The sequence below is a fragment of the Synchytrium microbalum genome (genome assembly GCF_006535985.1).
Source record: "Synchytrium microbalum strain JEL517 chromosome Unknown SmJEL517_scf0006, whole genome shotgun sequence".
In the NCBI taxonomy this organism is placed as follows: domain Eukaryota; kingdom Fungi; phylum Chytridiomycota; class Chytridiomycetes; order Synchytriales; family Synchytriaceae; genus Synchytrium; species Synchytrium microbalum.
In genome coordinates, this window is record NW_022158355.1 from 550,823 (window position 1) to 577,318 (window position 26,496).

The following is a 26,496-nucleotide window of genomic DNA, read 5'->3' on the forward strand; positions in this document are numbered from 1 at the left end:
ATGGATTTACATCTTGCAATAAATTTAAACTTGCCCTATGTGGCCTTTGTATACCTTACAAATTTTGCAACACATCTCCTCTCGCACCCTTTTCTAGTCAGCAATGATGGTACCATATCCTATTTGTATCAATCTACCTTCAACCACATGCTTACTCAGTGAAGCTTCCAATATCTTGGAAACCACTTCAGCAGTCTGAAAGGTGACGAATGCATATCGATCACCACGAGACTTTGATGTACGAGTATCAATACGCAATGGTTCGTATGGATGATATATCATATGAAATTGATAATCTGTGGTTGGCATGTTTGATATATGTAGAATGTTTGTGGGTGTTGATGATGGCCAATACGTTGTGAGGGGTTGTGGATGTTGTAGTTGTTGTTGATGGGATGGAATATACATGTTGGAAGTATTGGCCATCACGGTAGAAGCGGTAGCAGAAGATCCTGCAGAGCCACTATCAATGCTACGTTCCAAAACGGAAAATCGAGTTCGATTACTACGACCACCACCACCGCCGTTGCTTGGTACAGCATTGACGGTAGTAACTCCCGTATCGTATATGGCGGACTCGATTGCGGTATCAAAGTGACGAGTTGGTGAGTAGCTTTCTGATCGGCGAGGTGACCTCGACCTTTCGTAACGTTCTCGAGTAGAACCCGCCATCTTCGTTTGAGATTGTATGCCCTTTATTCGTGGCGGATTTTCAATATAGTATTGAGCATCCCGCCTGAACCTGAGGACAATGGTTGCTCTCGTTCGGCCATTACTCAATGTACTCAACTCGACACTCTCGCATGGCCTATGGAGTAATGGACCGTGAGACTGTGGTTCAATCGCTAACACCTGAGAAATGACAGTAATCATACCGCTGGACGCCACCTCTCAAGCTGTCCATCAAGTGGCGGCCGTGTGCTGGCAATCCATCTAGTATTTGCAACAACAGGCTGAGCAATCAAGCACAAACCTCTAATTAAAGTACACATAGAAATTATACAGCAAAGAGCGGATGAAACTCACCCACGAATATAGTTCTTGAGAGTAATTCTTCTCTTGCTCTCTTGACTCGTTCTCGTTCCCATTCCCTTGTGCTCTCGCTTTTGATACTTCGTCTCGGACGACGTCCGTAATCAAATTTATCAGGCTCGTCTTGATAGATACGTAGTTCGGGAGTTGCACGGTACCTCTGACTCTCGTGGAGAGATTCAGATTGCAACGCTCCCAAATACATTGATGTGAGGGCACCTCGACCCCTTATCTTTCGTCGGTTGATGGGCTCTGCTTCAGACATGTCAGCATCTTCGATTTCTACTTGGTCATTATTGTTTGAAGCTGCAGCCATTTCGACAACATCATCTTCTATAGGTTCGACCTTTACTTCAGTCTTGACAACATCGAGATCTTCCTGGGAAGCTCCATTGATGGAAAATGGTTGTTTGCCCTGTTCTTTGATAGACATAGATGAGTCCAGCATTTCAGATTGAGCTTCTTGAATGACCGGCTGAGATTCCTAGAATCATCGAGAGGTTCATTATTTCCTTGACATACGAGTTTTTTTGTCGCGGAGGCTTTTCGTCCACCATACATTTGAAACGAAAGCAATTCGAGAAACATCTGTCTGAGTAGAAACGTCCTTGTCAGCTTCGAATTCTGACATATACCAAGGTGATGAGTCTTCGATTATACTGGAATCAAACATCGGCCATTTATACCTTGCGTAAATTTTTCAACAGCGACAATGGTTTGTAGCTCCCCAGAGTCGATGACAACGACCTCCTCATCATTTTCTTCATCATATACATCAGACAGCTTGCGGTGGGTTTCATTCCATCTCGGCCGCGAGTCGTATCTGACGCTCTGTGGTGGTGGAGAGTAGTGTCGACCTTCTCTCGACAATAGAGGTGAAGACTTTCCAAGAAGCTTAAGTCGAGACTCCATATCGGCAGGATGGTTCGAGTTCCAGTTGAGAATATCGGCACGAGCAAATGGCTTTGTCTGGACTGCCAATTCACGATCAGCGAAGATTGTTTTCCCTGCCAAGGCTGCATTTGCCCCTCTACTGTTGCGGAATGAGATGAGGGCAATTGAGCAGGTGGACATTCTGAAAATGTCGACTTTACGGTCGAGTTTTCTATAGAGCGAAGGAAGTAGAGGCCAATGAAGCAATGGGTTCAGCGGAAGTATCTGGCATGAAAATTACCCATAAGAAACGAAGCCAGACCGTATCTGATCTTTGCATTCGATTGTACGCATCCTCGGTGGAATGTTGCCTGCAGGAGAAAGTATGCATCACAGTGAGTGGATTTTCGACTGTGCTCAGCAAAGAGGTGTGAGTGAGTTTGGATGGGCACCAAAAAAGAACTTTGTGGTGCCCAACGAATTGCGCAGCACAAACCCTCACCAACAAAGACGGCATTGGGAGGCAACTCCATCGACTTCATGGAGATAAGTTCATTCACGTCAGATGGCGTCAACGACATGCCATCAAACCGAGAAGTTCTCGCGTTTGATTGCCCAGGGTCGTCACCAGATAGCATCATAGCCATGGCTCTTTGTCGTTCCCTCACCAGCTGATCTATCTTCTCGGCCAGTAGGGTTGAATTTGCCAGTAAATGCAATACACAGTCAGTGGACCCCGAGAGTATTTGGTCGAGGATGTGTTCAACACCTTCAGCTGTGATTTGTCGGACCAAGTCCCATAGTATTGAGCGTAATATAGTCTTTTGTTGATGAGGTGATGCGATGGTATTCAGCATTTGCTTGACGAGGTATGTTGGAATGGCATCGCATCTGTGGAAGGTTGAGATCGTTGGCGAATTCTGCGAGTGTGTGATGGGGTCTGCCTCTGATGATCTGTGATGCATTACGTCAGAGGATTCTTGGCTATCAGATTAAATTAAATAAGAATTGGTTTGACTTTAGGTATCAGGGCATTCACCAACCCCAACTACTGTACATGAGCTCCAAACTCCAAACACTGCTTACCTATTCTGGCTTGCAGAGTCTGGATTTTCCAGCTTTGATATAAACTTATTGAATGTCTCATCGACGTCGTCGAGATCATCCGAGTCGTCCTTCGCCATCTCGGGCTGCAGGATCGGCATCGTCAAAGCTCCAACTCCTTATTCTTCTGGTTGCAGATGGTGCGAATGTGTGTAAAAACTGAGTCTTACTTGGTCTACACCTGGAAATACACAGGGGACGCGTCATTAAGTATTAATCAAACGTGCGTACTGATTTGGAGCTCAGCAGCTTCCTCTTCGAGGTTCAATCTGCAATTGTGAAGATACCAAGCAAAATTGGTTTCCAAAAGTCGCGTCAAGCACGCCAAATCTAGACCAGAGACTAGCCTATAACGATCAATATATTACTATGGCACGTCTTCACTGTCAGAGATCTCAAAAGGTGGCAACTCTTCAGCACTTCGAATGCCTTCGTATCTACCAACAAAAGCTTAGAAGAGCACTACAAACAGCCGCAAAGGAACAAGCTGCAAGGATTGATGATGATTGATCCAGCTGATCGCCTCATATAACCTCTCTTCTAGACCTGCTTAAAATGGCTACTCCTCAAACACCGGACGAGAATTGGGATTATGTTTCCAGCATACATCAAACCAGCGCTCCTGGCCCAAGAAGGCCATTCTATTATAGCAGAAATGACATCAAACTATGGGCCAGGAAGAGCAGCGTCTCGGTCGCTGATGAACGAGAATGCAGGAATTCAAGCATCGCAATGATTCGTAGAATATGTGCTAGACTGAGGTATCCTTGGAATACCGCTGCCACCGCTATACGCTTGTATCATCGCTTCTTTGCTGTCGAGTCCCTGGCTAACTACTATGACAAGACCGGAGGGGCTGGAAACAGGATTGTCGTGTGTACTTGGACGTTTGTCTTCCTGGTTCTTGCGAGAGCTATGACTCAAACCCATTCGCTGTATAGGATGTATACTTGACTTGTGTGCATATGGCAGCCAAGATGGAAGAAACTGTAAAGAAAGCTCGTGAAGCTATAGCTGCCTATCACTACTTTGCAAACCAAAATCCACTCAAACGAACTCCTGCAACGGCTGCCGTAAGAGACGAGACACTCACTCTCCATAATATTAGTCTTATCGCTCACCCATATCATACATAATAGGATGTTGACGGTCAAAAGAAACGCATGATGGAAATGGAACAAATCGTCATGGAGTCAATCAGTTATTGTTTTGATAGCATTCAGCTGCATCCACATCCATTTGTAATATGCTTTGCCAAGACTCTGTATGGCGTTGATGAGACTAGTGCCAAGAAGGCAGCTCTTGCTGCTTGGGATCTGGTAGAAGACTGGTAAAGACACAACCTTTCTGGAATCATTAGATTCGTTTTTTTCCGCTTACACTTACTCACCTTCTCTAGCTACCTTACAAACATATCTATATTATATCCACCAAATGTCATTGCATTATGCCTCCTCATGGTTGCTTGTGATGTCAATTCGTTGCCAACGCCAGTTCAATTAAACTTGACTGGAGATTGGATGCAAGAGTTTCAGTGTAGGACGGCATGGCTGTCGGGTAAAGAAAAACAATAACATATGTATTTCACTGGGAAGTTCCCAATTACTCAACGAAACTTTTGATCATAGATTGCTTACAGTATCTGCAAGAGTTATATCAAGCCGAACCAGAGTTGGAGCGAGGTCATCTAAGGCAGACTTGTGACAAGTGGATATCAGCTATTGATAAAGGGAAGATACAGAGTAAAGGTATAGTGCAAAATGTGATGTTAACTTGACGCCAAAAGAAGCTATTTTGTGTTTGTACTCATGGCTGGCATGTGCCGTAGTCGCAACCTATGATTCAAACTCTGCCTCTCTTCCATAGATAGTAGAATGTCTTACGGACTTTCACCTGCTGATTCTCCATATGCTGCATCACCGCAGTACTCTTCCTCACCTCAATATACGGCGTCACCGCAGTATAGCACAACACCACAATATGCACCATATCCATCTAGAGGCTCTGAACCGATGCGGCCCATGCCAGTGCCACGTGGACCATGGGATCGTACACCGCAGTTTCCGACGCGAGCACCATTCGAACCTGTAAGACCACCACCATCATTCGAACCGGTAAGATCCCAATATATCGACCCAATACCTCATATACCCCCACCACCGCCAACACCACCACCAGCGTCTCATGTGCATGGACGTACTAGTGATATGACCTCCACACCACCACCAGCACCACAAGTCTCAGCAGCAACTAATGGTCATCCACCAATAGAACGTCCACCATCACGATCTGAACGTGATGATCGTGATATCAGTCATCCGTATGATAGGCCTATAGGGCGACGAGATGATGATGATCTACGTCCTATTACAAAGAAGAGAGGGCCGTGGGATGACGATCACGACGATCTATCTAGGTCTGGTAATGTTAATAGTAGTAGTGCTAGACGTAGGCCTGATGATGATGAGGATACAAGGCCGCTCCGTGGTAGGCTTGATGATGAAGATGAAGATTCAAGGCCTCTAATTAGTAATAGAATCGATGATGATGAACCACCAACATCTACCAGTAGAAACAGAAAAGATCGTGGTGGGCATTGGGATGATGACGATGATGCCAGGTCTATTGGTAGAAACGATGAAGGCATAAGTGGGTCCAGTAGTCATAGTCATAGAAAGGGATATTCTAACAAGAAGAACTATGATTCTTCAAGAAACAGTAGTTATGACCGTAACCGTAATAGTAACCGTAAATACGATGACTGGAAGCATCGTGACCGTGACCGTGATGTTGGTGGTAGCAGTAGTCGTCGACGAGATTCATACGACTATAGTAATCGCAGAGGTGACGGACGAAACGATGATAGACGTCGTGGTGGTGGTGGTGGTGGACGCTATAATGACGATTACGATCGAGATTACCGTGATGATTACAGACGAGATCGAAGTCGAGGGCGAGACTACCATGATGACAGTCGATACGATCGAGATAGAAGAAGGAGTAGGAGTAGAAGCTCTAGTAGAGACAGCAGGAGTCGAGATACACGACGCAGACTACCAGCAAGTCGTGATGGGTCTAGAGATCGAGATCGAGGAGGATGGCGAGACAGAGACCTTTCTCCACCTGCTGCCATTGCTGCTGCTACACTGAAAGATGTCAGTAAAGATCAACAGCCACTAAAAGATACACCTTCTTCTTCGTCGGCTAGCAAGGCAGAAAAAGCATGGATGTGAATATTAAAGTATTATATGTTACGAATTCGTAAATAGTTGTTGCAACGAAAGGATGATGTTCACATGATGAAAACACGGGCTAGTTAGATTTTTTTGTAAAACATACACGAAATACAACTAGTTTAGTTTTTGACTGATGAAAAAAATGTGTTTATGTATGTGTTGTTATATACGTTTTGCATGCGAAAATAACTTAAAGAGGTTCTATACGTCAGACATGTCCAAATCTAATGCTTTGTCAATGTCGTTCCTAGCACGACAACAACCACCACAATTATAATACATGCCATGATCATACACATTTTCTAAAAGACAAACGACGAAGTTCAGAAATAGAATAAAGTGCATCCATAAACACATCAACTCACCCTTCTACTCTTCTTCTGATCTTTAACGGCCTTATGAAGCGCCTGAACACCCTTCTCTGTCGTATCAACCGCATTCGATACATGGATCTCGATTTGATCAATCTGCTCGCCTTGGGCAGCGACGAGGACGGCCATGTCTGCGAATAGTTGTTGGAGTTCCTGTGTGAGACCAAAGAATTAGTTACGAAATGGGGGTGTGACCTGTGCTTGTGCAACGTATAAGTTCTTTCTGTGGGGCACTTACGAGGATAGACTTCTCAATACGAACGATATCCTGATGACGCTCTTGGATTTCGGCTAGTGCTTGGCGGGCTTGGGCTTTTTGGCCTGTTTCGAGAATCTAGTGTTGGAGGTAAGGGTGATGGGAGGGGGTGAGAAAAATACGACGTAAATAGAGATTATGATGTCAACACTGCTTGGTACAACTGTGTTTGGTATGTGTACCTGTTGAGCAAATATAGGTCCAGTTTCACCAGAGAGCATCTTGTCAACTTCGTCGGTTGTTGCGTTTGGTTTTACTATGTATCAAGGAGTGAGTGAGTTGGCAGGCAATGGTCTTTATATAATGATGGTCGTGTTTTTTTGGTTGTTCATTTTACAACAAAACATACCAATTAAAAACTGTCGTTGCAAACGAGCCTTGTACTTTTCCTGGTACTCTTTTTGCAGGTTCTTGTAGTCAGTCATAATGTCCAGGAATTTCTTTGTTAGGTTTGCGTGCTATGAAAAATATATCCTGGTTTGAGTCCTTTGCACTCGATCAATTTTCTGTTCGATTTTCAACTGCGTTGGCATTACCTGACTGACTCGAATACTGACATCACTGGAACCTTCGTATTGTTTGGCGAGTTTCTTGTTTTGTTGCTCCATGTCTAAAGCCCAGAAAGGAGTGTGAGATAAAGGTAGCCAAAAAAACCAGAAAGTGAGGATGCTATATACTTTTGATTCTGTTTCTGACTTCACCGGCAGCCTTATTGGTGATTGCAATCAGCTTGTCCATCTCTCGTCCATTTTCTAAGGGTCCAATATCAGCATGTCGACACCAACCCAAGAAAAAACTGCTCTAGTCGGCGATGTATATGCTAACCTGCACTCTGCTCCTCCAATATAACATTCAAAGCCTTCTGATGCAACTGTTTGATCGAATCTACATTCAGCTTGATTCCTTGAATGGCGTCTTTGATTCCCGACACCTTGCAAGAACAAAGCCAACTTAGTGTCTGGTCATACAATAACGCGTCACGAATTGGAATTGCTCGAAATACCTCGTCGAAAAATCCAGCCATAATGTCGGGTCCAGCAGCCGGCACATCGTTCGCAACCTTGGATTTCTTTGGCGACTTTTCGGGTTTCTTTTCAGCCATTTCTGGTTGTGCGTCATCGGGAGACTATGAAAGTGACAGTTGTTAAATATATGGAGTATTTTGGGATGGTATCGTCTCATACCTTCATCTCGTTAAGACGATCACGGGGCATGATGTTGGTATTATCTGATGTTGGAGTTTAAGGAGGATGTGGGGTGGTGAGAGGAGAGATACAGACGGGATGCACGCGTCTAAGATATCTGTCTACAGTATTGCTCTCTTGAAATTGACTCGTTTAATATGCCTTTGTGACGGCTACGAAAATCCAAAAAAAGTTGGATTTGAGCAGCACCAGCCCCGGAGTGATTGGGGTTGACTTTTCTCTGTGACGCACAGGGTCGAGGTCCCAAACTCCATGCTTCGTTTCTGAGCCTTCTCATGACGCATTCAAGATTCGTGGACTGGTCGATACAAGCATGAAGAAGAATCGCATCGTACATAGAATATCACAGCCCAGATTTTTTTGGCTTCTTCAGCCATTCTATTAAAGTTTATAAAATGCTACTAAAATACAAAATCGTCTGAACAATTCAGATCCCTTCAATTGCGTCTTGGTTCAAAGTGTACTCGACGCTTGCATTGCCGCAACAGGCGACCAACACATAGTTTGAAGCCCTGAGCAAGAATGCAGCGTGTTTCCAGACAATTCAGCACGTATCACATTATGGTGGGGAAAAGTTCTTATGAATGAATCAGTGCTGGTCCCTTCAACACCAACGTGTTTGACTTGAGGGAGGAAACAAAACACAGTGACTGTATGTCATTTCGATCTGGCACGTTAAATGCATATGATCCAATCCGATATGGTCTGAACGACTTGCATGTTCCGACTTTTTGCGTGAAAAAGAGTTCGCCATTCCAATCGTCAATGTCTGCGTGAATGTTGCTAGCATGAATGATTCCTAGTGAATCAGTGTTAGTTGACATGCAAAAGAATATGCGTGTAGCTGTCTCATAAGAGGCACTCCTCTCTTTTCAACCAATCATACTACAAAGCACAGCTAACTGAAAAAAAGGTACTATTGAAGGTCTTGTCCGAAGGATTTTTCCCGATGCCTGAATTCACCGGATAGGAACCTTCCTCACCTGTGAAAGTCCAGTACATCAACACTGGTATATTACAAAGGTAAAGTCTACTGCCCTCAACCACATTCTTGTAATACCCAACATCATTCTTGAATACTGGTTGCCATGCCAAGGTAGTCAGATTAAACAGGGCCGCCTCTCGCCTTGAAAGAACACAAAGCAAGCGAGAAAAAGCACTGGATGAAAAGGAGCGCCACTGACCGATCGATGACAGTCCCTGCACATCAACAGCGACATACTTAAATCTCTTCCACCTCTAGGCCGTGTCTATAGAATTTCAAGGTGGGGTTAGAGTTGGTAAGAGAATAGTAGCGGCCATCTACAATCGAGTAAGCGTTCTATGTGGCGGAATATTATTGCTATAAAAAGGATTAACAATATCAAGTATAGACAATAGCTACCAGTTTGCGTGCTACTATATATATGCACTTCTAAACATGGGCTATATACACATGCAAATCTATCTACATTTCTGAAATAATTTAGATCTCTTGACTCCTTTCACTGGTTCAACCTTAATCCAACATGTCTCTGTTGCCCCGACAGTCTTCCAATATAGTGTTTGAAGATCTTCTCGATACTCCCAAGTACCACTAGACACCTCAACACGTATCCCATCATAAAATTGGAATGAAGGTATAAATATATCAGTCACACTAGCCCCTTCAACAACACCAGGTTTGATTTCAAGGTAGAAACCCTTTGAGTGGCGATTGAATGACATCATTATAGGTGTACCTGGTATACGAGATGCGTATGGCCTTATAACTGCATCGAGAGCCCTGCCACCTTTATGCTCTGCATGACTTGGATGTCCTACTTTATCAGACGGTGTAGGGAAGATTGGGATGGAAGATGCATGAGGTTCTAGCGTAAAGATGGAAAAGTTTTCTCCATTCCAGTCATCACCGTCTGAATGATTATTGGTAGCGTGGTAGTTCCTGGTTTAACACAGTGATGTCAGGCATGCAAAAAAACTGGAGGTACATGGTCGTCACTTTGAATCACCATACCACAACGTGTAGCTAACCAAATTCGAATCAAGTCCTCTCAATATACAATCCAAAGCATTTATTTGGTGCTTGTATTCACCAGATCGGAAGGCTTCACCGCCATTGATATCCTGTGGAAGTCCAGTCTCGCCAATCAACACTGGTATGTTACCAACATATGGTTTGCCACCTTCAACTACATTCTTCAGCTGTCTAGAATAGTTCTTGAACGCTCCTTCCATACCCAGGTATATTGACTGAAAGATGTTCCTCTTCCCCTGAGACCATAGAAGTCAAGGTCAGCAAAAAACCACAAAGGAAACTAATAGCATGACATACCGATGACAATCCCTGCACATCAACAGTAATATATTTGAAGCTCTTGTAAAACATAACATTCAAGTCATACCAATGGGGAGCATACACAATATCCTTTCGTTCAGACTGTTCAATGGTCGGTGGATGGTGCAATGGTATAGGCTCAACAAAAATGATTGCTCCTGGATGTACTTCTCGTATAGCAGTCATATACGAATTCAAAAATGGATGATATAAATCCTTGTCGAAATTAATCTTAGCACCAGTTTTAGGGTGTTGTGAAAAGTAGTGAGGGTTTAGAGCGACAGGGCATTTAAGTTTCTCATTCCATTCCCAAACACCGTGCTGTTTCCTAAAGAGCACATTCACAAAATGAGCATCTTGAATACGTTACAGCTTGTTTTAGGCTACATACCATATACATCCAAAAGGAGTCAACCAAGCTGATTTCTCAGCCTCGTTCATTGCCCGCTTGTGACTCTTTCGACCAGGAACAGGCCATGACCTTACGTATATATCCACCAACTAGAACAAACATCATGGATTGGAAGGTGAGTATGCGAGACGAAAAACCCCGACTAGATTTGTACAAATACCTGTGAATGACCATCAGCAAGTGCAAAAGCCTTTAACGGCACAGGACAAGCTCCCACAATCAAATTCACTCTCGAATCAAACTGCTTCCTAATATCTTGCATCCCTATATATCCCATATGTGGCTCATTCATAACCTCATACCCAATCACATTCGTGACGCCAGCAAGTACCAACCGTCTGGCCAGATTCTGAAAACACTTTATAAAATGAGATTGCAGGAAGGACTGAATTGGCTGGTTATTGTATTTCAGAGTTGGTGCAAAGATGTCTCCAGCGAAAAACAGAGTCCACATTGTGCATGATGCGAGTTTGGTATAGTTTGTAGACCATAAGCCACGGTTTACGTGTTCACCTTTTTTGTGGATGAGGGCTGCACCGACTTCGTTAAAGTTTTCGACGTTTAGCTGAGCAGCTCGGAATGTCCACTACAGTGTTGAGTGAGTGGAATGAGTATGTATTACTTTCTCCTTGTTTTGCGATTGAGAAAGCTGTAACGACATACCTCTGGAGCACCACTGCCACCACTAAACCGACTGAAGCAGTCTTGATGCGGATCAATAAAGACCTTCATTCCATACTCGTTGGCTTTCCGTATCATGTCGATGAGATATAAGATGTATTCTTCGTCGTAGACACCAGGACCAGCATGTTCGAGAGCTTCCCATGCAACACTCCATCTTAGAATGGTAAAGCCCCATGTTCTCAACCGTGAAAAGTGTTGGCTAGAGCAAAAAAAAGGTCATCGTGTGAAGTGTAGATTAGGCCATTCGCTACCGAGATAACAAACATGGAGCGATATCCTTCGTCGTTGTCCTAGCACCAAATATAAAACAGGAGCTTACTCTGCTTCATTCACGGGTATCGGCCGACCAACATATGAGGGCTTGCCATCCTGGCTTATACTCGATGGCGTCTTGCATTCTAGGTTTACACCACGTAGCAACAGATTTCTTCCAAATTGGTCTCTAAATGTACTTGTATCTGTTCGTATTTCAACATTACTCCAGTCATGAGCTGCATATGCTGGTGTCTGATGTTGGACTGAAGGTTGAGGTTGCGGTTGAGTATCCGGTGATGAGGCCATTGTTAAGAAGGCGAATCTAGTACTAAATGGAGATGAAATGGTCAGAACTGAAGTTGGATTGTCTTAAACATTGTCGAAAACCTGGAATGCCTGGAATTGAAGATGCAGACCAACAACCAATTAGGAGCTCACCCACGAGGTACTTCGAGACGCAAGAGATCTTAGAGAGAACTAGTACTTGCCTCGTTCTACAGCTTGGCGATGCACTGAAACTAGCTCTTCCTCAATACCTGGCCCGGTTTGGTTGGCGTATTTTTCGCAATACAGTGTCAAAAATGGACGAAAACCATTCATTCTCTTGACCAACGCGACGATCAACTAACTCTGCGCGATGTAATTATGTATCTATACCATTCTATCACGTACGTGCTTTTATCTGATCTGTTTGAACGTGAACTCACGAAGATCTCTATGGAGCGATCGCTTTTTGTCGAGACTGATCTTGGACGAGGCGTGAATGGTCGCAGAGTCTACAAGAATTTATACGCCCCAATCTTATTGACGAATCTATTCATTTGACTAGTCTACCCAATTGCCTTTCTCGGACCTTACGTAAGATGGCTACTCTCCCTTGCTTTTTCTCACCGTTTGTTGGCCCTGACAAGAACTTGCAATGGAGCCACAACATTAAACTTGTGGTTTACCAAAGGACAAATCCTCATCGCTAATCGTGGACATCTGATCTACTTCCTATCCTTGTCCTGTGTCGTCTCTCCCTTCTTGTGCCAAGAACTTGACAAATCTTCGCAAGTTTTTCACTCCCTTCCGGGTCGTCTATAAACCATGAGCACTACAGTGAATACAGCTACTGAGCTTCCCTCCGCAGCTGCTAGTGCAGCAGTCGTGACTCCAGGCCCTCCACCAGTGTCTTCGCCAACACCATCTGGTGGGGGCGATAGTTTAGCTACTCAATACCAATTCGTACGTTAACCGCACCTGTTGATTTGATTTTACGTCACAGTTTTCAATACATCGCTGCTTCGTCTCCCTTGTTTGATTAACTCATATCTTCTCATACCAAACATCTCACACCAAATATCTCACATCTAGTTTGTTGCGCTGGTTGCGGGGCTGGTCGTGTTTATATGCTGTTGCAGGGCTCTAGTCGTCCGCAGGATGAGGAGATTCAATCGCGAAGTCGATCCGAGGATGTATATAGCCGAAAACGAGTCAGACACATCATCCCAACATCAGTTCAGACAGAGGCATCCGTATCTTGATGCGGATGGTGAGCTACGGTTCCCACCGCGAGCCTATGGCCCAAGGCTGGACTTCAGTGGTGGTTTTTGGGATGAGGATCCAAATGTACGTGTTGTGTTGTTAATGTTTTATACATGGGATGCAAGAAGCAGTGGTTGATCGTGTTTAGATGTGATGCAACAAGGACCTAATATTTGCGCCTGTAGGTGCGAACTGTGACATGGCAGAAACGACATCCACCAATCGCTGAAATAAACCCATCACCGGGTGAAATGAATGAATTACGAACACTGGGAGCTGAAGCCTATCGATTCGATTGGGCGGGCGATGCCATAGTCGTGAAAGAGAATGTCAATATTATATTTCGAAGACGTCGTGAAGCTAGTTTATTAGCTTCCCATCCACTGATACCGCTGCCAAAATCCGACAGGAGTAGTGGTGAACCGTTGGCGTATGGGTACTTTGAGGTGTTGGTGTCGAGGAAACCGGATCCCACTATTAATGTTTATATTGGACTTGCTGCACGACCATACGTAAGAACAAAATAACAGGTTTTACTCATCCGAAAACATACTCACGCCAAAAATTGATTCTGTACCATCCCCAAATAGCCACCATTCAGACCACCAGGCCTCCACGCTATAAGTACCGGATACTCATCCATAGGCGACTTCCTATGGTCGTTATCCGCATCACCAACATCAGCTGGATCAGGCCATCAACCCAAAGGCGAATACTGGGCTGAAGCAGACGTGGTGGGATGTGGATACTATCCCGAAACAGGCATCATATTCTACACCAAAAACGGCGAATATATTGGGGAAATCAACGCTTCAACAATCCTCGCTGCAGGCACGAGACTATACCCCTCAGTAGCAGCAGACGGCCCAACCCAACTGCTCGTGAATTTCGGCCGAGATCCCTTCTTTTACGAGCTAGCAAACCATCCCGATGACGCCAAACGTGAGATATCGCCCGAAGCGGAAATGGCGCTGGTAGAACATGTGCGGAACTCGCTTATGATTCCGAGAGGTGATGACGACCAAGAGTCTGATTTGCGGGAGACGATACGGAGAAGTATGAGTAATCGAACGTCGATGCAGTCGCCGCCGAGGAATAGTATACTGCCGCAAGAGTATGGTGATGATGGGAATGGAGTCGATATGTATGATATACCGCCGCCTGATTACGACGAAATAGATCCAGCAGAGTCGTCATCGTCAGGTGGAGGGGCGTCGACGCCGACGTGGTACAAGTTGCAGGATATGGGACGGCATTCGCCTGTTGCTGAGTCTGATTCGGTGCATGGTGGCGGTGGGGGGTCTAGTGTTGGTGCGACGAGTCATACAGCGATGCTGCCAGAGGAGGAAGGTGTTGTTACCCCTGTGAGGCCGGCAAGTCCGTACTTGACTGAGCGGACAGAGAGTATAAGGAGTCCACCGGTTATATCTTTTAGTAATATTAGTGGTGGTGGTGAAGCTGTTGCTGACGGACCATCAACTAGTATTAGCGACGCGACATTGGATGTCGAGGAAGAGGAGAGGATTGCGGCTGTGGCTAGATCCAACTCGAAAGGCAAGCAGAGAGAGGTTGCAATAGAGGAAGAGGAGGAGACGGAAGCGAGCTTTGTAGGCAAGCAGAGAGAGGTTGCAATGGAGGAAGAAGAGGAGACGGAAGCGAGCTCTAAAGGTAAACAGAGAGAGGTTGCAGTAGAACAGGAGGACGAGAAGGAAGTAGAGCATATAGTTGAAGTACCACCAGTATCTCATAGTGATGAATCAGTGGAACACCCACTATCTATAATATAACGTAGTTTTGTAGTAGACGAGCTCAGTTAAGGAGGAGACAAATATAAATTTTCGAACTTGTAAACAAGAAAAAAAAACGACTTGTGTCTGTAAGATATAAATTTGTTTCTGTACAAGATGCAAGTACATATTGTTCAAACAACCACCGTGTCCTCCAGTCTACGTGTCTCAGAATACCAATCCAGATGGTCTACGACGACCACGTAACAGTGCCCAAGTGCTAAAAGCACACAACCCATACCACGTCAACGCATATGATAAATGATTGTTTGCTATATTGACGCCGGGTGTCCGCGGTTTTGGCACGACTCCCATCTGAGCATCGTTTAGTTTTGAGCCTAATGGTTGTTTGGAAGGTATGAACGACGGTGCAAAATACCCGTCAAGTGCCAGATAAGGATGATAACGCTCTGAAGGAACACACCTGATATCAGTTCTACTACTGTATCCGAGCTAGACGCTAGTTTCGCCATGGCAGATGCGTCTAGCCAATACCATTGATTTACGTCTGGGTTGTTTTTAGGCATGTATGTTCCGTTCTAAAGATAGAATGTTTGGAGTATTGTCTAAAAGGTAAACTTGGAATGGTAGACGGTGATTGCGTTACCTCTCCTTGTCGAACCATGCCTTCCAACGTCACCTCCATTCCAATCATCTGAGTATTACAAGCGAGACGTTCAGCGGATCGTCCAACGACCACCAAAATCGTACCATTGACTCTCTTATACCTGGTCATTCCAGTTCGATTCAACAACATCCTTTGGCAACCACCCTCTGGCCACAAGTATCTTCTCACTACCACCACCGTCCTCATCACCATTCATCAAGAATGGATTCACAATGTAGTAACCACTGCGATTCGCTCCACCAGTTGAAAACAGTCCAGAAGTAGGTGTATCTGAACTACGTGGTCTTGGTCCCAAAAGAAAGGAAGGCCGGATAAATTTTCCATGTAGAAGGACTCGTTGATGTTGTTTTGACTGATCCCTAACAAGAATGTAAAGTTGGTGTGAGCGCGTCTGCCAGTCATACATCTGGTCACATCGAGCTGCTTCTTTTTTTGCACAACATAACTATGCTTACTTTCGGAATGGAATTGCATCAGCTTTCAAAGAATCTTCCGTCTTTTTGATGAGATCTAGTTTCCAGTTTAGTCTGTATGTTTGCCAGCAACCCAGACAGAATGTTAAGACTGGTACTCCCCATAGGATACCTATTGATCCGAGAAAGAAGAAGAACGTTTTAGCAAGAGATATCACATAGAATACTGGAATCTATTCCAAACACCAGAACACACCTCCTATTCTTGATGCAGATGTTGAGGGTTGTTCACTTGTAGTTGCGAGCGTTCTCCAATTCGTTGGCGAGCTCCTAGGTCTACCATTCCGTAATAAGTGGGAGAACATCCAGTAGGTAGCTTGTCGTGCAGAGAATGCCATTATTGAGGAAGCTTATAAGATCTAATCGTTTTCGAGATTTGAATTCGTATCGAGGTATTTAGCAATATGAAACCATACAGAGAAAACGTGTCATCTCGCGCAAATCACGTAAAGTCACGCATTGGAAGTGCTGTTGCCGTCTCTACTCTTCTTCTGAATGCGATCTAAACTCAGCGACTTGGAAAGACTTTGAAAAAAACCGGTCGTTCCAGTTTAGAGCAAACTGTATGATAAAAGCTAGCCAGGACAAGTATGGATATTGCGCGGCCAGTGACGAAGGAGGTATCCGCAGTATCTTTCTCCTTCTACTCGGCCGAGGAGGTCAAAAGGCTCTCTGTCAAAAGAATCACAAATCCTATACTGGTTGACACGCTGGGCCATCCAACTAGAGCTGGTCTGTACGATCCGTCTTTAGGTCCATTGACTCCTCATGACATGTAAGCTGATTGCACCTTTACTTAGTCGTTATACCGCTTGCGTTGCTTGATTTGCTTGTTTGATGTTTGGAGCTCTGCAAAAAAAAAGAGTTGATTCAATGGAAGCATTTGCTAACTTTTACAACACGCATCATCCTAGTTGCTCGACATGTAATCTAAACTATTTCGCGTGTCCCGGCCATTTTGGTCACATAGAGCTAGCTGCACCATGCTACAATCCAGTCACTTTTAGGTTGATGCTCAAACTCCTAGCCTCAACCTGTCTATATTGCCACAAATTCAGACATTCTCGTGTCGTAATAGCAATCACCATCGCGAAACTCAAACTCGTGCAAGCTGGTCTAGTGCTCGCTGCCAACGATATAGAAAATGTCATTGTAAAGTCAAAATCAAAAGCACAGGGTGCCAAGCGGAAGAAAATGGCTGATAGTGAACCTGTCGATGAGGATGAAGACGAAGGAGACGATCCGGGCGATGCTAGAACGGAAGCAGACTTTGTAAAACAGGTTGGTGAATATGTTGCTAAAGCAATGACTACGTATACCAAAGAGCATGGTCATCCACCTCCTTTACGAGCTGGCAAATTGACGCACTCAACGGAAACAGCTCGTAAAATCGAACACGAATTCCTGGGATCCGTACCACCGAGATATTGCACGAACTGTCGTGGTGTAGCTCATAAATATAGAGCAGAGGGTAATCGTAAAGTGTTTGAAAAGAGATTATCTTCCAAGGTGGCTATGGCTATGGATGCTCGTGGTCTGACTCTTCAAAACGTATTCGCTGCTGCTGTTAGTCCCATAAAGAGAGCCGGAACAGATGATGCGTCTAATGACGGTAGATCATCGCCACGTCGAGGATGGTCTCGAGCATCCAGTGTAGACTCTGAAGGATCTGTAGAACGCCTACCCAATATACAGCAGGCTTTAGGTGGTATGAGCAGAAACGATATGGAGGCTGGCTTTCATGATATTCAGCAGGAAGAAGAGCGATCTGCTAGATTGGCTGAAGCTGAAGACCAACAAGCTGAATTCGAACAAGCTACTGCCAAAGCAACAGCTGTCACTCCTATCTCTCTCACAAGTAGTAGAGAAGCACGATACGTACCACCTATAGAAGTCCGTGCACATCTCAACATGTTGTGGGACCGAGAACGAAGCGTCCTTGATTTGTTATACGGACATCGAGAAGCACGACACCGTATATCATCCTCTGATATATTCTTTTACGACATACTTACCGTAACACCCACCAAATTCCGCCCAGCATCCAAAATGGACGATGCCCTATTCGAACATCCGCAAAACACACACTTGATCAACATCCTCAAAGCAAATTCACTCATGGGAACCATAAACAAGAATATCAAACAGTTGCGTGAAGATGGCGCTGACGCCAATGAATCTGTTACTGCTCGGAATAAGAAAATGTCGGATCTCATGAAACGGATGGTGAATGCTTGGATATCATTACAGGATGGTGTTAATGGGCTGATTGATTCTTCTAAAGTTGCCACGTATCGTGGGAAGGAAGCTCCTGCTGGTGTGAGACAGATATTGGAAAAGAAGGAAGGGCTGTTTAGAAAACATATGATGGGTAAACGTGTAAATTATGCTGCTAGGTCTGTTATCTCACCTGATCCTTATATCGAGACTAATGAGATTGGGGTATGTGTTGGCTTGTTGTTGTTGTATCATCTCTTACTGTCTGTTGATTTTTTTGCTCGGTGTTATACCAAAAGAAAAAAGTGACTGAGTATACCAAGAATAATAGTTCACTGACTCAACTCTGTTTGGTCCCTTAGATCCCGCCTGTGTTCGCAACCAAACTCACATATCCAGAACCAGTCACGCAATACAATGCCACTATATTACGAGCTGCTGTCATCAATGGTCCTGACAAATGGCCTGGTGCAACTCATGTACAAAATGAAGATGGAACACTAGTTAGTCTGTCTCAATTCACTGAACAAGGACGAGCTGCTATTGCTCAAACACTGTTGACTCCTCCTGCTATGACTGGTCGTGAACTTGATGGTAAGAGAGGTTGAATGTTAGAGGAATTGGGTGTAGAAAGAGTTGATACAAAGACATTCAGCATCGCCAATGTGTATTTTTTTCGCTCGATCGTGCAATAACTCTCCCTTTTCTCGTTGCATGTAGCTATGTCTCCGAATATCAACAAGAAAGTGCATCGTCACGTTCGCAATGGTGACTTTTTATTGTTGAATCGTCAACCTACTCTACACAAACCCTCCATTATGGCTCATACAGCTCGTATATTACCTGGCGAAAAGACGCTGAGAATGCATTATGCCAATTGTAAGCACATTTCTGTCTTTTATCTTGGGATTTTTTGTCGGTGTGGATTCGAATAACAAGAAACACACTCTACTTCAGGTAACACATATAATGCCGATTTCGACGGTGACGAAATGAATGCCCACTTGCCGCAAACCGAATTGGGTCGTGCCGAAGCCATGATTATAGCTCGTACAGACCAGCAATATCTCGTCCCCACTGCTGGTGATGTCCTTCGAGGTCTCATCCAAGATCACGTTGATGCAGGTGTCGACCTGACATCTCGAGATACATTCCTGGAACGAGAACAGTTTATGCAATTATTATATGTTGGATTGCGGCCTGAATCACGGCAAAATGGTGGGACAAGTAGTATGATTGGAGATGGTAATATTGAAAGTGAAGTGATTATTGGCGATATGGGTAGAGTTATTATGGTGGAGCCTGCTATTTGGAAGCCAAAGCCTTTGTGGACTGGAAAGCAAGTTGTGAGTTTCTTGCCCCCTAGTTGCATCACTGTTTTTGTGCCATCACTCACCCACTCACTCGCCCAACAAACAGATATCAGCAATACTTTTAAATCTGACACACTCCAACGACCGTAATCCTCTAAACCTGAGATCAAAAGCTCGTATACCAGCCAAGTCATGGGGTCCATCAGCACCAGAAGAACAAACGGTCCTCGTATTAGATGGTCACTTAATCCAAGGTATTCTCGACAAGTCACAATTCGGTGCCACAGCTCATGGTCTCGTCCATGGCGTCTATGAAATCTATGGAGCAACCTACGCAGGCAAACTCCTTTCCATCTTTGGTCGAGTTTTTACGGCATACCTGCAATATAAGGGCTTCACCTGTCGTATGGACGATTTGAGATTGACTCAATCCGGTGATTTAGAAAGAACTCTATTGATTGCCAAGAGTCTTGAGATTGGTCGTGAAGGAGCATGCGAATATGTCAAAGCCACACCTGAAGAAGATGTGAAATCCATCACCGACGATATGATTACATCGCGGCTAGAAGATGTTCTCCGTAGCTCTGAGCGCATGGCTGGTCTAGACGCCACCATGAAAAACAAGACGAATAAACTTACCTCTGAAATCATTTCAGCCTGTATACCCGATAAATTGCTGAAACCCTTCCCAGGAAATAATATGCAAATGATGACTGTGTCTGGTGCTAAAGGAAGTAATGTGAATGTCAGTCAGATTTCCTGTTTGCTGGGGCAGCAGGAACTGGAAGGTCGAAGAGTACCTACTATGGTTTCTGGAAAGACGTTGCCTAGTTTCCAGGCTTTTGATTCTAGTGCGAGGTCTGGAGGGTATATTACTGGTCGTTTCTTTTCTGGAATTAGGCCGCAAGAGTACTACTTCCATTGTGAGTGTGTTTCCTGCTCGTATTCTCATTTTTTTTTGTTCACGAGTTGGACACTTTACTTATCGTTTTCCAAATAAATTAGGTATGGCTGGTCGTGAAGGACTAATTGACACAGCCGTTAAAACCTCTCGATCAGGATACCTGCAACGTTGTCTCATCAAGCACTTGGAAGGAGCAACAGTCGCATACGACCACACTGTACGAGATGCAGACGGCTCAGTCCTCCAATTCTTATACGGCGAAGATGCTCTCGACGTTATGAAACAAAAGGCACTCACCAAATTCGATTTGGCTGCCTTGAATTACGCAACCCTCAAAGAACGGTACAAGCCTGAAGAGTTTGTTACTGCTGGAGTAGATACATACACCGTACCTGATTTAATCAAGGTCCGAGAAAAGAGGGCGAAACGGTTTAGTGCTATTGACGCTGAGCTTGATGAGGATGATAAGAAGCAGGCGAGAGATGATTTGGTGCCTGTGTTGAGTATGTTTATGCCTAGCAGGTATATGGGGAGCGTGTCGGAGTCCTTTATGAAGGAATTGGATGATGTGAGTTCAAAGTTGATATGTATTTGTCGTTTCTTCCGTTTTTTTTTGCATGCGAAACCCACACTGTCTTTCTCGCATAGTACATTAAATTGAATGCCGAGAATCTCTTACATACGAAAGGATCCAATCCCAATATGAGATGGACTGGCAATTCCGTCGTGCCCAAACACTTCAGGCCGTTAATGTTGCTCAAGTATATGTATTCATTGGCTGATCCTGGTGAAGCAGTTGGACTATTGGCTGCTCAAGGATTGGGAGAACCAAGTACTCAAATGACGTTGAATACTTTCCATTTTGCTGGGTTTGGTGCTGTGAGTGCAGATTTGGTTGCATTGGTTGCATCCTCTGAGAATACTATTGGGTTTTTTTGCTCATCAAAGATTTCTGTTTCGATAGAAAAACGTCACACTTGGTATTCCAAGACTACGTGAAATCATCATGACTGCTTCCTCTAAAATCAAGACACCTTTGATGAGACTTCCATTACTTCCTGGAGCACCTACTGAATATATTGATATGCTGTGTCGAAAGATTGGTAGATTGGCATTGAATCAAATCACGGAAGGTGTTACTGTTCGTGAGAGGTTGAGACCTGAGGTAAGCGATCCTCTCGAATTTTCGTTCTTTGTGGTGGTTGTTTTGCTGACATTTCCCGACAAATCTATAGGAGGATGGAAAACCACGTCGTAAAGTAATAACAGTCCGTCTCCAACTATGGCACAAAGCAGCATACGAACGTGAACACGGTATAAAAGCCCCTCAACTAAAACAATTCTTGTCTGGATCCTTCATCCCACAACTGGAAAACATTATCAAATTCAACTTGAAGCTGAAGAAGAGCGATGATGATGTACAAGCCATTGGCGTACAATTGGGTACTTTCGGAGAGCAAGCTTCATCTGGTGCTGCCACAGGTGGCGACGACGCCGAAGCATCGACATCAGCAGAAAAGAAGGGCAAGAAACTTAAAGAAAAAGACGACGACAACGATGACGATGATGCTGATGGTATGGATGCTAGTGCTGCCAAACGAGCCAGAAATACGGCCCAGCATGCTACATATGATGCTCCAGATGAAGAAGAGCAGGTCATTATGGATAGTCATCGAGAGGTTGAAGAGGATTTGGACGATGATCATGATGACGATGATGCTGAGGATGGTCAAGAAGCTGGTGCTGGTAAAAAGAAGAAGGGTAAAGGTAAAGCTGCTGCCGCTAAAGGGGAAACAGAGGATGGAGATGATGAAGATCTAGCTGTCAAAGAAGAAGAAGGGGAGTTTGATATTGATTTGAGAAAACGGGATTTTGCTGCTGCATTTAGGTTTGACGACGTGCATGGTGCTTGGTGTGAGATTGATTTGGAGGTGAGTTGGGAGACAGGAAATGCAAGAACAGCATATGATGCAGTCCTATCATCTGACTTGTTTTTGCATTGAAAATCTAGTTCGAAGCTAAAACCAAGAAACTCTTGATGGTTGATCTCGTTGAAAAGGCATGTCACCGTCTCGTACTTTCTGAAATCAAGGGCATAACAAGGTGTTATCCTATGGTTAATGAATCAGAGAATGATACTTCGGTAAGACACCCAATCGAGACTTGTAATCTATTGGACTCTTTTGTGACTGGAACTATACTTAGACTAACACACAAACTTTTCATTAGGTCAATCTCGGCACAGAAGGAGTCAATTTCCGTGGTATATGGGAATTAGACAAGTACATTGACGTCAACAAGATATACACCAACGATATATACGCCGTCTTGACTACATATGGTGTTGAAGCTGCACGAGCAGCCATTGTAGGAGAAATTGCTAGTGTATTTGGTGTTTATGGAATATCGGTGGATAAGAGGCATTTGAGTTTGATTGCTGATTATATGGTATGTTTGGATTGGTGATTTGATGGTCACATATTGGGTTTTCGGCGAAGGTTTTTTTGCTCACCTCGATTGTTTTTAGACGTTCGAAGGAGGATACAAAGCTTTCAATCGAATGGGAATGAACTCAAATCCATCTCCGTTTGCGCAAATGTCGTTTGAGACTACTACGTCGTTTTTGACGGCTGCTACCTTGTAAGTTTTGGGACGCAAAAGAGAACTCCAGCCATTGGAATGTATTCATAAAAAAAACTTATACGATATATCACGTCTCCTAGATCCGGTGACTTTGACTCCTTACAATCACCATCTGCTCGTCTCGTTATGGGACAACCTACCAGAGGCGGTACTGGTGCCTTCCAAATCCGTCATCCAATCAATACTCCAATTGGTGATGGTAATCATACCATGAACAGAAATGTCAAACTTGAACCTGATGGTGATGTACTCATGAGCTCGCCATCTTCCTCATTGAAAAAGTGAATCTCGCATTTGTGTTTAGATTATGCAAGAGAGATGTGTATATAGTTGAAAATAGACGGGTTTTTCTTGCAAACGGAAGTGTCTTACTTAAATTTTGACAAGCAGAATTGTTCCTATAATTTTCATTACTGGCAGACAAGGAGGTGTGGACCGTTTCTTTCTCTATTTCTGGATGGCAATGAAACTAGAGTTGGTATGATGGCTCACAAGGTCTGTGATGGCATGTAAGCTAGTGGCATTCTACAACTTGCTATGAAGACGTTTTTGTTTGCCTGATTGTTTGGTTGATGCTTTGAGCTTTGTGCAACAAACATCGAAAGTTTGACACTGGATTCTGATTACTGATTACTGGTGATATGTAAATGGTTATGATCTGATTTTTGGAAACCTAGGCTTCTGTGGACTAGAAAGCAAGTTGTTAGTACATTTGGTTACGCCACCTTCTGCTTTTTTTTGGCCTCATCATTCTCCGGCTGACCTTTTGACCAACGGCTTCTTTATGTATGTCAAGTATGCTCCTAGCATCAACACGCCTAAAGGACCATAATGATATGGACCGTAGATCAAACACTCGTATACCAACCAAAACATTGGATCCTTTCACACCATTTCTTCCTACTGTGGCGATAGTGCTAGCTCGAAGTAAGCCTCAAGAAACTCTCGATGGTTGATCTTGTTGAAACGGCCTGTGAGGGTCTCTCGTTCTTTCTAAATCCCATACATAACAAGGGGGCTATGCTATGGGCAATGAATCAGAGAGTGATACTTCGGTGAGACATTTGAGAGCAGCTTACCGTCCGTCCGCTTTTTGCTGTTTGAAACATTCGCAAGACTGAATCACATTTCCTGATAGGACAGGAGTCAACTGCCGTGGTATATGAGAATTAGGCACCTCAACAAGCTATACACGAACGACATATACGCAGCGCTGACTACATTTGGTGCTGAAACAGCACGAGCAGCCAGCCGTTGCGGTTTGGATGGTTGTGCACTGACGCTTCCGAGAATGAACATGTCACTTTCTTCTACTTGTGTCTCCATATACTTCCAGATAGCATAGCTCTTTCGTTTTACTTTCGTCTGTTACTTTGGTGTCACCCCGAGTAAAATGCTTTTTCTTGTGCTCGCTTTTGAAAACAGCAACTGATACGTTTAAGTTGTAGAGGCAAATCGATGGAAACAATCAGTTTCCTCTATTCACTCTAATTTCCCCTTCTGATATCCACAAAAAAAGTATGATTTTGTTGTCTCAAGCCAGAAATCCAACCAAGGTCCCCCTCTTCTCGCATCCCCCCAAATCCTCTGAAGGCGCACCTCAGTGATGACAAATCATCTCATAACTAGGACAACAGCACCTCCTACCTCTTTATATAATATAAGCCACTCAGCTGTAGACTTGAAATATGTAGAGCATACGTGGATTATATCCTTGGAGTGGGGATCATTAAAAAGGTTCGTTTTTGAAAGGAGAACAGGACACTGTGTAATGTTTTCCTCAATAATCCCAAAGGAATGAGTTTAGAGAGAGGTCTCAAATTAGAGAGGAGCTGCTCCGCTTTCACTTCGCTCTCACTTCTATATACATGGATATCACTTCTATATACATAGATATTGTGATTACAATTCTGTGCCGAAAATTATTTTGACCATCCAGATACAAGCAAGGACATAAGTTTTAAATCCTCCTTTGTCGTGACAGTCCGAGGAGTGGAAGAGTGTCTCCCCAATCCGCTCTCTCCAGTCGTTAATGTTTCTGTTGAATACGTTGAACTTTGCCAGGATCCACCGAAATGCGTCAACATCTGGGCTGAGATAGGTTTGCACTTAGTGGTGATGGGAGACCAAAGGTTTGGAGAGAGTGAGAGAGTTGCGCGACGCGCAACAGAAAAGCAGCATCTTGCTGATGTTGCAGGACATAATCTGAAGATTGACGAACTTTCTTGCCTCTTTATAGATATGGACACATTCAAAACATTCTGAATACCAATGCTTGGCTGATCTTGACTTGGGTCTGCTCCAAAAACCTCCATTCTTGATGGAAGGATGCATCGTCTTGTAATTGTGCTGCTTATGACTTATGAGGTGGGTGCCAAGCTTAGCGAGAGGGCTAACAATTCTCACAGGATTCCAATTTTTCAAAGCCAAGAATCAAAACACTTGCATGTCAAGACGGAAAGCTTCAGAAGTCAGATGCAAGCTTTGTGTCGATACTACGTACCGCTTTTTGTACAAACCGCAGCAAGAGAAGCAAGAGGAGGAAGCATAAACATTCCAAACAAATTGATTCCTTTCGCCTCTCTCCTCCTTCCAAATGGCAAAAAAAGAACTGGAAACCCCTGCCTTCACTTCCCCAGAAAAACCGCCTGGTGCCTTCGATCTGGCGCCTCAGTTCTCAATTACTCCTCTTTAGACACCGGTTTCGTTTTGTCCATGATAGCTCCTGTATTAGAACGACACTTTGATTTCGTATATAAAGGTCACCATCATGAGACCGTTTCTTGGGTGAGTGTTGGGATCGTGGTCAATTGGTTGGTTTTGGTGTCGATGATTTCAGAAAGTTGGGACGGTTGTTTCGATTCTAGATTAGATGCAGTATTCTGACTAAATGGTGCTTTCTCGTTTGTGCGCAAATTGAGTTTTTGGTCTCTCCGTTTCAAAGCCATTTAGCTCACTTTCAAACAACCAATATACTGCTTAGGAGGTGATTCTTACTATGAGTAGCTGTACATAACATAGCTGTCATCGAACCGAGTCCTTTGCGAGTTCAAATCTATTCAGTTTACATGTGAGTGTCCTTCTCAGATTCGGCAACATCATTCAAAAGGGCAACAGGGAGCTCAAGGCCAACCATCTTATATTTCCTAAAAACTAGTAAAACAAGTATTCTTTTTCGTTCTTTACACTTATTTGCATCCTTCCTATACTGTTTACTAACACTACTACCACTATTTTTGGTTTTTTACATTTTTGCAAC

General features: G+C 44.0%; 4 protein-coding genes across 4 annotated transcripts; 1 reads left to right on the forward strand and 3 right to left on the reverse strand.

The window, feature by feature from the left end:
* Positions 1-6,469: 6,469 nt before the first annotated feature.
* On the reverse strand, positions 6,470-8,086 carry SmJEL517_g01817 (uncharacterized protein; the record flags this gene model as incomplete). Its single annotated transcript, XM_031167745.1, has 10 exons — positions 6,470-6,547; positions 6,611-6,769; positions 6,855-6,950; positions 7,055-7,128; positions 7,222-7,330; positions 7,409-7,482; positions 7,550-7,624; positions 7,698-7,803; positions 7,876-7,998; positions 8,057-8,086. 10 exons carry the CDS (start codon positions 8,084-8,086, stop codon positions 6,470-6,472), a joined length of 924 nt encoding a protein of 307 aa, XP_031026356.1.
* Positions 8,087-9,520: 1,434 nt separating this feature from the next.
* Positions 9,521-12,051, reverse strand: SmJEL517_g01818 (uncharacterized protein; the record flags this gene model as incomplete). The annotated part of the gene is made up of 7 exons (XM_031167746.1): positions 9,521-10,001; positions 10,074-10,330; positions 10,392-10,722; positions 10,786-10,895; positions 10,967-11,392; positions 11,470-11,689; positions 11,810-12,051. 7 exons carry the CDS (start codon positions 12,049-12,051, stop codon positions 9,521-9,523), a joined length of 2,067 nt encoding a protein of 688 aa, XP_031026267.1.
* Positions 12,052-15,227: 3,176 nt separating this feature from the next.
* Positions 15,228-16,498, reverse strand: SmJEL517_g01819 (uncharacterized protein; the record flags this gene model as incomplete). Its single annotated transcript, XM_031167747.1, has 6 exons — positions 15,228-15,397; positions 15,484-15,598; positions 15,667-15,714; positions 15,788-16,046; positions 16,143-16,272; positions 16,357-16,498. 6 exons carry the CDS (start codon positions 16,496-16,498, stop codon positions 15,228-15,230), a joined length of 864 nt encoding a protein of 287 aa, XP_031026355.1.
* A 252-nt stretch (positions 16,499-16,750) lies between these two features.
* SmJEL517_g01820 (DNA-directed RNA polymerase) lies at positions 16,751-23,522 on the forward strand (the record flags this gene model as incomplete). Its single annotated transcript, XM_031167748.1, has 14 exons — positions 16,751-16,935; positions 17,075-18,602; positions 18,740-18,971; positions 19,098-19,256; positions 19,335-19,723; positions 19,797-20,613; positions 20,696-21,162; positions 21,243-21,473; positions 21,559-21,759; positions 21,830-22,525; positions 22,606-22,737; positions 22,824-23,042; positions 23,122-23,234; positions 23,318-23,522. 14 exons carry the CDS (start codon positions 16,751-16,753, stop codon positions 23,520-23,522), a joined length of 5,574 nt encoding a protein of 1,857 aa, XP_031026284.1.
* Positions 23,523-26,496: the final 2,974 nt, after the last annotated feature.